The 15,106-nt window shown below is 34.2% G+C and overlaps 1 protein-coding gene across 3 annotated transcripts in view; it reads left to right on the forward strand.

The window, feature by feature from the left end:
- The window catches only part of TAF2 (TATA-box binding protein associated factor 2), a 67,335-nt gene that overhangs the window by 22,964 nt on the left and 29,265 nt on the right, over positions 1-15,106 (forward strand). For all 3 annotated transcript variants that reach the window (XM_027645566.1, XM_027645567.1, XM_027645568.1), the window contains 7 exons: positions 459-544; positions 5,184-5,319; positions 6,282-6,436; positions 8,642-8,756; positions 8,857-8,966; positions 9,687-9,752; positions 11,659-11,911. In XM_027645566.1, coding sequence (XP_027501367.1) covers positions 459-544; positions 5,184-5,319; positions 6,282-6,436; positions 8,642-8,756; positions 8,857-8,966; positions 9,687-9,752; positions 11,659-11,911 — 921 coding nt within the window. The remainder of the gene's footprint in view (positions 1-458; positions 545-5,183; positions 5,320-6,281; positions 6,437-8,641; positions 8,757-8,856; positions 8,967-9,686; positions 9,753-11,658; positions 11,912-15,106) is intronic.

The following is a 15,106-nucleotide window of genomic DNA, read 5'->3' on the forward strand; positions in this document are numbered from 1 at the left end:
TCATGTTCCTGTGCAGAGCTTGGGCCAGATGTATATATATATATTCATATTTTAAATATTTATTTAATTTTATTTATGTATATTATATACATACGTACATGTATGTACGTGTGTGTGTGTGTAGTTACTCTCTACTGCAAAGAAATGCTGATTACCCTTATTTCTTTTGGTCAGGGACAACTTATTTGTTGAATAATAATACTCTTTAGCTGTAATGTAGTTCAATATTGTTGTGGGTTGACCCACTGTCCAGACCCAAAACAAGTATTAACTGCTAATTTCTACTGTTTTATTATTGTTTGTCATGCAAGGAACATCCCCAATTTTAAAATATTCTCTCTCTCTGTAAATATGGTTAATTAGGAGGTATGGCTTGAACAATGATATTAAAAGCTTTCTTGTCTTCTTTAAATAATTGCTCTTGAAATATGCTTGCTTACGTATGTTGTTCTGCTTAGGAGTTAGATCAAATAGTGGCATACGAACTGAAGACTGGTGGAGTTTTACTGCATCCAATATTCGGAGGAGGAAAAGAGAAAGACAAGTATGTTTATTTAAGCTGCGAGTCATTGAAGGGTATGTTTTTATGGGGCCATTAATACATGCCTTGGGTGTGTTGTGTAGCACAAGGCCAAAGGCTGAAGATCTTGAGCCGCCCAAGGCATGTATTACCAGTCTCATAAAGTACATCTTGAGAATATTGTAATAAGTGTGGTTTTATTTGTCTTTCACTTTAAATCTCAAAGGGAATTAAGTATAATGAATGTTTTTAATGCTGTTACGAAACTGCTTTTTAGTAAGAGGATAAGAGAAGAATATGATGCCAGAATTTTGACCTGAGCTATTTCTGGAGTGGTTAGTAGTTTTCAGGCTTTTTACAGTATCCTCAGCTTTTTCTTTCTTTGCTCTATTTTCTTAACCACTCTCAGATATCACCCTTTAATCTTACGCTGAGATTTCTTAATATATTTTGGGGGAAAAAGTATTAGATAAGTGTACTGTAAAGAACTATTGGTTTCCAGTGGATTTGTATTTTCCCAATAACTGTAGCTTCAGTATTTTTAGTTTAAAATTATTCCCCTTACCTGTATTGTAATACTCCAATACTACTACCCACTGAGTAATTTGAACCACTGGAGGTAAAAAAATATTACTAGATGTCAGATCAGTAAAGTTTATCTGTGTTTCAGTGACAAGCTTTTGCTGGGTTTTACTTTTGTTACATAAATTGATCTAGTTATGACGCAGCCTCACAAGAAGTTGCTCTTTGTAAACTCACAAGCAGCATATGCAGAACTGTGAGGTTGAGCCTGTGTAGGTAGAGCGGGAGAATACGTGACTTGCTTGTCTTTACTGCAGCAGAAGCCCCTGTTTTGCGAATATAGAACCAAAAAGTATCTAACAGTGGTTCTCTTGCATTTGATAGTGTGTGAATCCAGATTTTGTTAATTTAAAATTAAAACTCTGGATTTAGGACTGAATGAATTATGAAAATCACCCATTTAAAATTTGAATGGTGATTTTTTTTTTGAGATAATGAAGAAAGTGTTTTCTGAAGTCAGAAATAGGACATGTTGGCTTGTTTCACAGCCGGGTGAACGCTCAGCAATGACCATGTTCTCTGGCTGTTGACAATGACAGATGCAGCTTGTATGTGCATGCCAAGCTGTTACTCGGTTTTGTTTGTCTGCTCATGATGGATTTTGATTTAGTTTACTGTCCTGTTCTTTCTTTTATGCAGACCAAGGACCTGGGTGCTTTTGTTACATGTACATCTGAAAAGCAAATTACAGTTAGCAACAGTCATTTTATGGCATGCTGTTGCTTATGGTGTCTTTTTTTAAAGAAAATATGGGAAATGAGGTCTTGGCAGGCTTTTTAATTGACAGCATTACAATTCAGCAGCATACTCACCTATACAGAGAAACTAAATTCATGGTAATAGGATCAGATGAAACTAGAGATAAGGGGAACATGCTTAAAAAAGGAAAATTCACTAAAATCAAAGTCACTTTGTAACTGTTAATTTTATTAATTTCATCATATTTATTCTAGAATTGATCACAAATAATTGACAAAATCTTGTCCTGATGCTCATAAATGTGTTTCCTCTGTGTGATATATTATTGGACACTGTGTTTCTACAGTTATTTTACTACTTCACTGTATTTCAACTTGTTAGTAATAACCACAACATCACTTACATATAAATTACAACTTGCTGTTTCTTGTAGATTGCAAAGTTCTCTTGTATGTAAATTAAATATATGTTCCTGACTCCGGTAGATGATTTGTATTTAGGGGAAGTATTTTCATAACGATGTCTACAACATTTTTTCTCCAGCATATTCGATGCATTTCTTTGTTCCTGTTGTTATGGCGCAGATTTCTGCCAAATGTATTTGTGGTACAGCAGTTCTAACTAATAATAATATGAAGAAAATTTGCATTAATTAATAATATTTTTCAACTAAATTAGAAGTAGAACATGGTAATAAATCATTGAGAAGAAAAAAACCCACCTTCTTTCAGACATGTGAATTAATTTCTATGCAAAACACAGGTCTTACAGGTTCTTGCTGTTTATGTCTGGTGTAACACAGACACTGCTCTCCATAACCCTTGTTCTAAAAGACAAAATCCCAGATCTTGAGCAAGTGAAGGAAAGGAAACTGTAGGTTAACTGCTATATGGATGAAAGCTTCAGAAGAAAGCTTTGTGTGTTATGTTTTCATTTTGTTTTCTCTCAGACTTTGGTTCTATTCAATTTTGATTCTGCTGGTGCCACCCTACTATAAAAATTAAAAAGTTGAAGAAATTTATACAGATATATTTCATATGGAAGAAGCTTACTAACAGGTCTATATTGAATGCCAGCAGTGTGTTCAAGAGCATGATCATTATAAATTTCCATGGAAGTGTTGGTTCAGTTTCCACTTTGACAAGGGTTCTAGGTCCATATTGCTAATTTTCTCATTTGATGCCAGTTGAATAAAAGTTTTAGAAGTCTAATGGTTGAAGAAAAATATTATCTGAAGAAATGTGCTAATATTGAATGAACTACAGAATATAACTGTCAAATGCAAAGTTTGTTTTGCAGTTAAATAATGTAACCAGTACCAAAATCAATCAACACTTAGTAACTTTAAGAAGGCCAAGAATGTGGGTCCTGGCTTGGTTGTAATTTGCAGGAAAAGAATTTTACCAGAGTCAATCAACTGTATAATTTGAAGCTGGATAAATAGTTTTTATACTGAGACCAAATTATTATATAATGTCTGAGCCACAACCTCAGTTTCCTCCTTGAATTTCAATTTTTTGATTGTTGCTAAACCTTCCCTACCTTAGAAGAGGGAATTATCCAAAATAACAGGAGAATTGTGATAAGAACTTGCTTATCAACCAGAAACAGCAAGGAGTAAACCTATGTACTTCTTTTTCATATAATTACTGTACCTAAGAAGGGTTTAGATTAGGGCTTAGTACTTGCTTAGATTTAGAAATACTTTTCTTTTCGTATCTTCTTAGATGTTTCAACAGATATTCATAAGCAAAGTAAAGGGAGTCTCCCAGTAAATAGAAAGATGGAAAAATTATTAAGGCACTGCAGCTGCCTTGGTTTTTGTCATCTCCTGAAATCTTAAGGACTGCAGATAAGGAGCTAAGTGCTGGTCCTGTCCTGCTAGAATACTTGCTGCAATACATCTTTCAACTGCATGGAAAGATTGGTTGAAGTTAAAATGGTTTGTTTAATAGGTCTTTGTCAGTTTGGGAGAGCAGTCTCTTCCTGAGGTAGCTGGCGTGAAAGATCCGGCTTATAGCACTTACCTTTGATCATTACAATCTGTAAATCATTTCATTCTGTATTGCTGTGCCTTCTAAAGTCTTTGGACAATTCTGGTGTCTGGTTCATCTGGAAATGGTTTAGTTAGGTTATCTGTAAGTGAGAATCACAGGGGAAGAATCCAGTTTTGAGCCCAGAAATTTCAAGTTGCTGGCATTTCAATGTTGCAATGGCCAATTTCTAATTAACCACCAACCAGCATAAAATAAGTCTGGATTTCCACTTCTTAAGAAGTTAGTCTGACATGGTATGGGTACAGTTCCTTCAGATGTTTGTTATTCATTCATGGAAAACTCAAATGTTCTGTGAAAAAAAAAAAAAAGAAAAAAAAAGAAAAAACATAGCACAACAACATAGAGTTGCCTCAGACTTGGTTCATCAATAAAATTAACTCAGACTTTTAATTATTTGTACTTCTCAAGAGAAGTAACCTACTTGAAAGGAGACAAAAAAAGTTTTATTTTTCTCAAACATTCTGTATTACAGCTACTTTTTTACTTTGAAACTGGACCACAAGTCAGAATACTTGTGTTCTGAAATGTAAAACTTGGTGGAGAAAATTAATTTCCATCAAAATTAAAGTCTTTTGGTGCTTTATTGCTGTACGGCTACTAAGACTGTTGAGAAATTGGTTCTGTTTCTTAAAGTTTCGGGGTTTTCACCATTTATTTGTCTTCTGATGTGGAATGAACTTAAACCATTTAAAATGTTTTGCTTATAGTCATAAAGGGTATATGTGAAGGAACACCACAGATAGCTCAAATTATGGAAACAGTGTGGTAGCTGTAACGTGATGCTCTGCCTAATCTTTCTTGGCATATTATCTGATTTAGAAGATATCAAGTTTGCCAAAGTACTGAAAGATAAAGTTGCTAACTAAAATAAGGAGAAGGCAATTGCTTTGGCTCATCACATGAAAGTCTGCTGTGAATTGTAAAACTCCTACTTTTCTTTAGTTGCAGCAGTTATTTATTTAAATCAAAAATATTTACTATATACAGTCACTCTTAAAAGGGAAGTGGAGCAGGAAGAACATTGATTCATTAGTAATTTCCAAAAAAGTCACAGATTCCTTGCTCAGTTTGTTAGTGCTACCAGTGTCTTTACAGCAGGTATTGTGTGCCATTAGTCTCCATCCAGTACTTGCTGGATTCCAGATACATAACACCCTTGTCACCTCTCTGTACAAATGAGTAAGCATGCCATTATTTATAACTAAAGCTGCACAAGAGACCTTAAGTAATCGTTGGTACAACTCTAAGCTTTGTGCTAGGTACATTTTAAGTTTCATTCAATAAAATGGCAAATAGAGAGCTGTTTTGGTATTGTTTTTTTTCAGCCCTGCGTCACATTTACATTTTTCTATCAAACACCCTCATACACTGTCCTGGGAGTATTACACTATGTTCCAGTGTAAAGCACATCTTGTTATGAGACTGATTGAGAACAGAATTAGCATGGAGTTCATGTTACAGGTAGGTATTTAAATGATTATGCAGAATGTAGAAAACTTTCTGTCTTTAATTGCATTTCTAATCATTAAGTGGAGTTTAGAGAAGAACAAAACAGGTTGTCATAGGATTCCATTTGTAGTTTCAGTTTTAGGAGGACTGAACAAACAGGAATGTAGGTCATTTGTGCTAGGATAAGGTTAGCTGTTATTCTTATGCATATCTTATAATACTTTTTATATATTGCATATTCTCTTTAATCTTAGGGTATTTCATTGGTTTAGGTTGTTGTAATTGGTTGTTAAAACTGAGAGCCCTAACTGATGTTGCTGTGAGCTACTCTCATGAAATTATAAATAATGAAAGTAATGAGAATCCAGCTTCTGCTCTCTCCACTGTATAAAACTATCAGTGCTAGATGGAACACAGATGTTTAGATTAGAAGAAGCAGTTGAATAGAAGATCGTAATTTATTCTGAAATGCTAAACTTCTGCAGAACTGTAGTTTCTCTTCTTTGCTAAATATCTTTTGTGACATGCCTTACAAAAGACAGGGGGCTACAAACAAACACCCAGTCAGGAACTGAATGATATTTTCATATCAATTTCAGGTTTTGGGGTGGGGGGGGGGTTAGTTTTTTTTGTTGGTTTGGGGGTTTTTTTAAGGAAAACATGTATGTTGTTGTGCTAGAGCTGTTTTAAATAGTTATCAGGTTGAAAATGCAGCAGAGAACCTGATGAATATTTTATTTCTGCAAAAGGAGATAATGATCTGTTTTACTGTAGATGATTTTTGAAAGTTGGTGGATTTTAATGGATTTTATGTGTGCATATATATATGTAACTTTGAGAAAGTTATATTTGAGACTGCAAATCACAATTTCTGTTATGTTGGCCTTTAGTTGCAATTCAGCTGCAACTAAACATAAAAGCTTATTTTATGTATTGAAGTATTTAGGGAAACTAGTAACTTTTTATCATTTTAGGTTTTCAACAAATTGTTGAGTCTGGCCAGCACTGCTTCATCTCAGAAGTTCCAGTCACACATGTGGAGTCAGATGTTGGTTTCCACATCTGGGTTTTTGAAATCTATCTCAAATGTCTCAGGCAAAGACATCCAACCTTTAATAAAGCAGTGGGTGTATCCTTTTTATTCTTGGTCTGGATTGTTAATATGGGGAATGAATTTGGTTTTTTAATTGGCACTATTAAAGGAATGTGGAGAAAGGTATGAAACAGTTAGGTACATTATTGTGTGAATTAGATGTATATGTGACTTCACAGCCTTTTCATAGTCCTTTGGACTATGCTGGCTTTTTTCAATGTTCTCTACTAGAAGGGATTTCATTATTTTAAGTTTTACTTTGAAAGAAGCACAAGAACTCTGTGGGAATTTAAGGCCAAATTATACTAAAGGGATTCCAGAGGACACTGCCCATAGAAATATGCTGAAGTCTGACATGGAAAATGCTATAGTCTGGTGCATTTTAATATGTGAATTCCAGTAAATCCCCATGAAATAAGTAACCTAAAGCACAGACTGATAGTTTACAATACACTTTAATAACTTGGTAGCTGGTGTTAATATTACAATTTCAGGTAAAATAAACCTCTGTGTGTTGACTCTTCAAATTTCAGTGATACTAGGCAAGAAATAGGGTTTCTTATTGTGGATTGATATGAGGGTAAATTTGAATTTGCTCCATTTAACAGGTTTAATTGTTAGTTTTATTTAATGTGACTACAGGCTGGAATCATACATGACTGCAGCAAAAACATACCTTACTGTTCTAACAGACAACAACAGTAGGTATTTATATTTAGACATTATTTATCTGAGCTGACTTAACAATGTTCATGCATCTCAATATCTAACTAAAAAGCACTGTATAATTAATATTTATAGAGTAGTATGGGAAGTTAGCACTTTATTTGCATCAGAAGTATTCATGAAGTATAAATACACATTATTCTAATTTCCATATTTGAGGAAAATACAAGTTCTGTATGTACATATATTCCCACTGCAGCTATACCTAAATGTCAACATTACTATCTGAGCAGGATGAATCTTAACTACATCTGTTCTGTAAACAAGGAAGAATTGTAACTCTCAGATTTGGGGATTTTTCAGCTTCTATAGACTTTGGCCCCAAGTCTTATCCTGTTAACTGTAACTTGCATTTAATCCTATGATTACAACCTCCCTACTGTGCTTGAAACACTGTTACACCTGTGACAATAGATTGTCCACTCTGTAAGACCACAGCAGGTCTTTATGTTGTTTGGGAGGAGATCTTATTAACTAGAGCCGTCTTATGCTCTTAACGAGGGCTGTGTTGGTGCTGAGTTTAAACCTTATGCTGAAGAAACCACTAAAAATGCCTTAAACTCTACCTGATGTCAAAGTCTTGGAGCTTTATGAAGGCAGCCTCTGTGAACAGAACCAGTTGGATGTATCTGGCCAAATGGCCAGATTTTGGGAGAAAAGTTAATAAATAACCGTGTACAACAAGAAGCATCTTTGAATCTGGAAGCTCCTCCTCTAAGTGTCAGGATATGAAAAAACAGATTTTCCTTCCTTTCTTTTGTCTTATATTGTCAGAGACTTGTGAAAATGCTCATTAGACTAAAACGCTTCCATTTAGTTGTTGTAGTTTTACTATAAATGAAGTGCAGTAATGGCTGTCATCAGACAACGAATGATGAAATTATTCACAGGAAGAGTTGGCCTCAGAAATTATTGCCTGGGGAAAAAATGCAGAATAAGATTGTTACTTTTTATCATTCATGTTGTATACTCTCATGTATATGTGAATTCATATACACATACAGATGTGAATGCTCACATGACCCAGTTTGAAAAATTGGAATAAAATAATTGAGTTAAATGTAATGTGAGTGGAAAACAGAAACTGATGTCTACATTTTCCCTTTGGTTTCATTTAACTAAAATATATAGTAAAACAAACCATATTGAAATTATTGAAATCTTACTCGATTACTTTCTCTGAGAGCATGTCAAGGACATTGGATGTGGTAGAGTCCAGTACAGTTTTTCATAATTAATTTTTTCTTACTGGTAGTTTTCATTGTACTTCAGTTTTTCTGTATAAGAGACAGTACTGGACATTAAAGAACTGTTTAAAGAAAAAAAACAAACAAAGAAGCACCAAACCTTCAAAAATCTTGAAAAATTCGTGAATGAACATGTTTTCATTTCCTGATTTTATTGGGATAGGACATTCTAGGAATAAAAAAAGTATAAACCAAGTGTAAAGAATTGAGAATTATGTTTGTTTATAACTACTGCATTGTGCACTAGAATTCCTATACTGCGTATTAGGGATCAGAGTGGAGTGGTAAAATTTTATGGTAGCTTTGCATTTAATAGAAAACGGAATGTATTGGAATTGGAAATAAAACAAGACTATACATCTCCTGGGACTCAGAAATACGTGGTAAGGTCCATTTTCCGTATTTTACCTACACGTACAAGTTTGATATATACATTAACAAGCATAATTTTAATGTTAATAACAAAATCTTGTGAACTTGAAGGGTCCACTCAAAGTGACAGTGCAAGAACTTGATGGCTCATTCAACCATACATTGCAGATTGAAGAAAACAGTCTTAAACATGATATACCTTGCCACTCTAAAAGCAGAAGGTAAGAACTAAAATACAAACTGCAAGTATTTTTAGTATGGGTATACACAAACATGTAGTGCATTTGATCATAAATCTATGCTTTTTTTGAATTTTATGTTTATATTTTCTTAATCTTACTAAACAAGGTTTACCTGTAAGTGGAGAAAATAGAATGTCTTACTGTTTAAGGACAGCAAGAAATCTTACATTTTATATGCAGTTCTTAATTATAAGTAATTTTTTTAAAGTTTTATAAAGAGATTGTTTATATAGAATGAGTTGAATGAAAACTAAATAATGAAATTATTCAATTGGGAATCACAAATTAGGGGGAAGACAAATATAGGCCAGAGGAGTGCCTCAAGGGAAGATCCATGAAAGAAGCACTTGCATAGTTTTCTGTTAAGAATGCCAGTGCTGTTCAGTAAAACTAATGGGCAAGAAAAGCAACATACTTCCCAAACAGATTCTCTCAGTTTTCTAATGCACTTTCATAGTTAGTTTGAATTCTGCTTCTCAAAGTTCTACCTTTGTGTGTAATTGTAAAAATGATGGGAGTAAAAATTATAGAAATGGATGCACAGCTAAAATTTGTGAATACTTTTTGCTGGAGAGAGCACTGTTTTTTGGTGTGGTGAAATACACAGAGTACTTTTGCAGGCTTATGCTCCATTTATAAACTTATATTTGCCAGTCTGGTAAGTAATACTTTTTTTTTTCTGTTTTCTCTATTTAATAGAAATAAGAAGAAAAAGATTCCACTGATGAATGGAGAAGAGGTAGACATGGACCTTTCTGCTATGGAGTAAGTTGGCTTGTTGTAATTTCTCACTGTGAGTCTGAGCCATGTTCTCCTTGTCTAAAGCATGCTATTTTGAAGAACTGGATAATAATCTTGTACTTCATTATATGAGTGGCAGATTTCAAGACTATACCACATTTCTTTTTGTTCTTTGAGTCTTTTTCTTCTGTAGCTGAGGAAATGCTGGCAAAGTGTAAAAAGTGTTGGTTAACCACTATAATCTGTTTTTATAATAAATCTTGGGCATGGTAAGGTAATACAATAAATTACTTGATTCTTACACATTTCTAATGATACCTTTCAGCTGACTCTACAGCTAAAATGTAAACAAAAATTTGCTCAAAACAAAGTAAGGCCATTTTTTGTTGATGAGGACCATTTAACTCCCCTAAGACAGACAAGGTTCTGAAATCTATGGTTAGTTATGAAAAAATCCTTTTAGATTAAAAATGAAGTGCTTCATGCTGGAATTCACACTGGCATTAGTTTCAGTTTGAACTGTTAAGCTCTTTGGAAGCAAATTGTTACTCAATGTAAATACCCACCTTAGCCTCCTTGAGTTGGAGCCAGTAGTGCCTGCAAAAATCATGAAGGTTTTGGTACCTTGTTTTCTGTAACAAGGGAAGTAAATAATCTGCTCTTGAAAACTGGTGGTGTCTCTTTGAAGGGAAGATTGCTTGTCACTTTAAAAGTGTTGGAGATTCTCATAAGTTTAACCTCATCTCATATGATGAGAAAAAATTTTATATGGTATATATACATTGAGCAAGTTATTACTATCATTTCTATATGACAGTTGACATATGAATAGTCTTTTAATGGTATTGAAGAATAATAAACATGAATATTTGTGAGGATTTTTTATCAGTTATGTTCAGGTCACTGTTGTGTTACAGTGAGCTGAGACTTTAATGATCTTAGAATGATCTTTGAACTGGTATATGACTTACACTTTACCTGATAACCTTCTAATCTGTGATTCAGTCATTCTGTTGTCCAGTTTGGACTCCTCTGCTCCAAAAATATCCTATACATCCGTTCTTATTCTTCTAAATCCCAAGTATGCACTTTATCACTGTCCTTTCTTCTCTAGTTACTATCTTGATGGTAATTCTAGATATTCAAAGATGTATAGAGACATACACCTCATATTTATAATGATGCTCTTTTCATCATTCCAAACTCTCTCCTAATTCTGTGTCAGTATTTTGCTGTTGTAACTTTTATGTGGAAAAACAAATAAGAGAATTTATTGCATCGTTTGTGCTTGTTGCTCCCATAAATTCCTTCTGCATTTATGGTGCTGAGTGAATACTAAAGCATAAAATGCTTGTTCAGATGGAATACAGCTGCGTCATTTTATCTGTAGGATAACTTTAATCCCATCTATTGATACTTCCACTTTTATCATCATTTGCATGGTTACCCTTGTCAGCTTTCAACATCATAGCATGTGTGTGGTTGTAAAGCACTTTCACATCTACTGATAAAAAAAAATTGGTTATTTACCATCAGATTTTCTTTCTTGGTTTTTTTTTGGTAATCTTAATCTTTAGAAGATGATAAAGTGCTTCTCACTTATAGCATCTGAGAAAGTAGAATTAAATAAACTGAGATTATACAGTAGTTTACCATAAACACAGATCTGTAGGTTAAAAATACTAAAACACTGTGTTCACTTTGATGTATTATAGTTTTGGACAGATTGCCCTGGGAGGCTATAGAATTGCCATCCTAGAAGCAGGAGATTGGACTAGGAGACTTTCAAAAGTCCCCTCTAACCTAGATTTTTTTATGGTTCTTTGAATCTAAATACTTTACAAATAACTCATAGCAAGTTAGAACGTCTTTGGAATTTGTACAGTCTTGAAATTTTGTAAGCTATTAATGTTTTTCATGTCTGTCTTAGTGCTGATTCCCCTTTGCTCTGGATAAGAATAGACCCCGATATGTCAGTACTGAGGAAGGTAGAATTTGAACAGTCTGATTTCATGTGGCAGTATCAGCTTCGATATGAGAGAGATGTGGTTGCCCAAGAAGAAGCCATTCTGGCATTGGAAAAGTTCCCTACTCCAGCATCACGTCTTGCACTGACTGATATCCTAGAACAGGAACAGTGTTTCTACCGGGTGAGAATGATGGCCTGCTTCTGCCTGGCAAAGGTGAGGTTGTCTGGGTGGGAGTAAGGGAAGAAATCCACTAGATTTTGCAAATGTTTGAAAAAGGGTCAAAACCCATCACAGTTCTTAAAATGGCTTGATATTTAGCCTCTTAAATGTATTTGCCAAGTATTTTTAACATGACTGATTTGAAAGGAAAGCTGTATTATTTTAGTCTGTAAATGGAGACTACATAAGGCTTTCGTAATTGTCAAAATTGAGATGTCAGACATGAAAACCACAAGGGATTTTTCCAGATTTCATTAAGTGGCAGAAATAAAAGACTTTTGTTTGATTTTTTGTCAGAACCAAAGTATATTTTTATTATTTTACAGGGAAGTTCCTTGGCCAATTTGTTGAGAACTCTGAAGTACTGAAATTCATCTTTGCTAATATGAATCTCACATTGCTGCTCTATATCATTTCAGATTGAATAGGGTCACAAAACGAGCATCAAATTGGGCTACAATTAAATATTAAAAGACAAATAATTGCCTTGAAAAGGGAAGATCTTTTTTGTTAGGCACAAAATTAACATTAAGAATAAAAATTAGAAAACCCCATAAAACAACTGGATGGAAAAACAGAAGAACAATAGTTTCTGAAAAGGCATGTTGGTGACATACTTTTATGGATGTGAAGACATATTTATTGACAATTTGTAGAGTTCAGATTATTGGCATCTTTCTGCTGTATACCTGTTGGGAATAATTCAGTACCTGTATAGAAATAAATCCTTAGGCCATATTTTAAAAATCAAAATCCAAGAAGTGTTTTTGACAAAGTATTTTAATATTATGAAGCACTGATGTAAAACTGCCAGTCTTTGTGCTGGTGTTGGTGCTGCCAGTATCTGACTTAAAATATGTGCTTTTCATAATAAATTCACTTGGAATATCTAAGAGTGTATATCCCACAGATATATACTAAAAAACAGTTGTTAAAACATTTAAATGCAATAGTTTTTTCTGTCTTTACTTTGAATTCTTAGGCAGTTGGGCTGCAGATAATCATTACTGGTTTTGTTCAGTTGTAATTGTATGGAAAATCTTAGGTCTATGGATAAGGTAGTTGACTTACAGAAAAGAGGATTATAAGGCAAGCAGAAAGTGTGGCTGTGACACTGAATCAAGGTGAAGGAACATGGCAGAACAGAGTTGTACATATGTTTATGTAAGTTACCTAGGAGGAAAAGTGTAATAGATTCTGTTACTGGTTCCAACATCAGGGTGTTAGCAGGAATAGCTTCCTGTTGTCATTAACTGTGTTTATTTTCTCAGCTTTTAAATATTCAGGATTTGTATTCTTTATTGAAAAAAAACCAAGTCTCTGTGTTTATTTGGTGTGAGGGTTCTTTTTTGTTGATTTGCAGTTTCTAGCTGGATTGCAGTTACTGTTGTCAAATGTTCTTGGTGTATTCCTGTTGATACAGAGAAATGATTTGTGACAATGCAATTATCAAACTGAATTTACTACACTTTCTTAATATACATCATATTAAAACAGCACTTCAGTCTCTCAGCCATAGAGTATCCAGGAGACACATTAAATCCTCATCCATAAAGAAATTAAGAGATATGTGTGTACGTGCACACACACACACACACACACACACTGTGCAGAGTCCTTCACAACAAACATAACACATACAGAGAAGGGAGAAAATAATGTCACAATGTTAATTCCTAGGAGTATGCAGGCTGATTTTCCTGTTTGAATCCGTTTCAGTATTGGGGATATGCAATAAAGTTTTAAAAAGGAACACTACCATCACAAACTTTTCCCTCCCAGACTTTGAGGAGATTCATAGCTGTGCATGACAGTTACATCTTAGTGCACTTTTTTATGCTGTACTAAATTGAATGATGCAGAAATGGAGTGTACCTGCTGCCTTTTCAAGTAGAAATAATGCAAGACAGGAAGGTGGGCTACTTGCATTATTGTTCAGAGAATGTGCAGATATATTTAATTCAGTGTGTAATGGATCAGTAGAATAAGTAGAAAAATTGGATTCTGTCAATAAAGAGAAATTCAAATGAGTCAGAACACATGATAAAACCAAAAAATACTAAAAAGATGATGATTTATATATTATTGATTTAACTTGAAAATACAGTTGTTCATCTGCAGTTTTTGCAAAATGAAATGCTTAAAATAAGTTAATGTTTTAAAATATACACCCTGATATTAATGGAATTGTGAATATCTTGTAAACACAGTAAACTTAGATATTTTAGGGATTGGATTTTATCTGACACTGCTACATAAATTTCCTTTTTGCAGTTTTAAGTTCTTCGTCATGGTTTCTAAGCAGTCTGGGATTAAGCTTCCTCTGCAGAAAGAGTAGTTGAAGCTTACAGAAAAAGCTATACCTGCATCTTTAATTTGAACACTTCAGTTATTGCAAACGGAACATCGAGTGTGACTGCAGTATTTTCCCTCTCTGACTTTCCTTTGAAACCTGACTTAGTGGGAAAATGATTTTCAGTAATAAAGCACCCATTTTACACAAGAGCAATGGTGAAACAGATTGGTGCCCATATTGAGATAGCCTCTTGCTTTTCTTTCACTTACTGTGTCTATAATAGCAGTTGAAACAAGCTAAATAATTTAGAAGAAAATGATCAAATTCATTTATTTCTGTGTGAGAACAGATTTTTCCTTAGCTTTTGGTGGGTCTGTAGCGATGGAAATTCCTGCCACATTGTAGGGTGCATTGGTCCTATTTGTTTGTGTGCACACACATCAAGCACATTAACCATCAGCAGGCACAGGTGTTCTTGTCTGCAGGCTTTCAGTGCTCCATACAGCAAACGTATGAAACTCAGGATGCTGGGAAGGCACAAAAAGCAGTTTTATCTTTGTGGTACCAAAGCAGACTATAGCAATAAATTGTTCTCAATGCACAGTCTTTATTAGTAAATTAGAATTAAAATTAGAGGGAACTGCCTTGCCTTTCACTTTTGGGGTGGTCTTTTATTCTTAGGGTGGCTGAGGCGTATTTTATAGTCTAGGCTGAGGTTACTGGCAGGGTAAATTGGGGAAGGTGGTATTGCAAAATACTCTTCCATCACTGGCTTCCGTAGAGTCAGAAAACTTGGCTTAGTGAACACAGGATTTTCATCTAAAATATATGAAAGAGAAAATAATTAAGAACAGAAGTTTGTCATGGAAAGATAATTAGTTGCAGATGTCTTC

This window comes from Corapipo altera, unplaced genomic scaffold (genome assembly GCF_003945725.1).
Source record: "Corapipo altera isolate COAL_440 unplaced genomic scaffold, ASM394572v1 51, whole genome shotgun sequence".
Lineage (NCBI taxonomy): Eukaryota > Metazoa > Chordata > Aves > Passeriformes > Pipridae > Corapipo > Corapipo altera.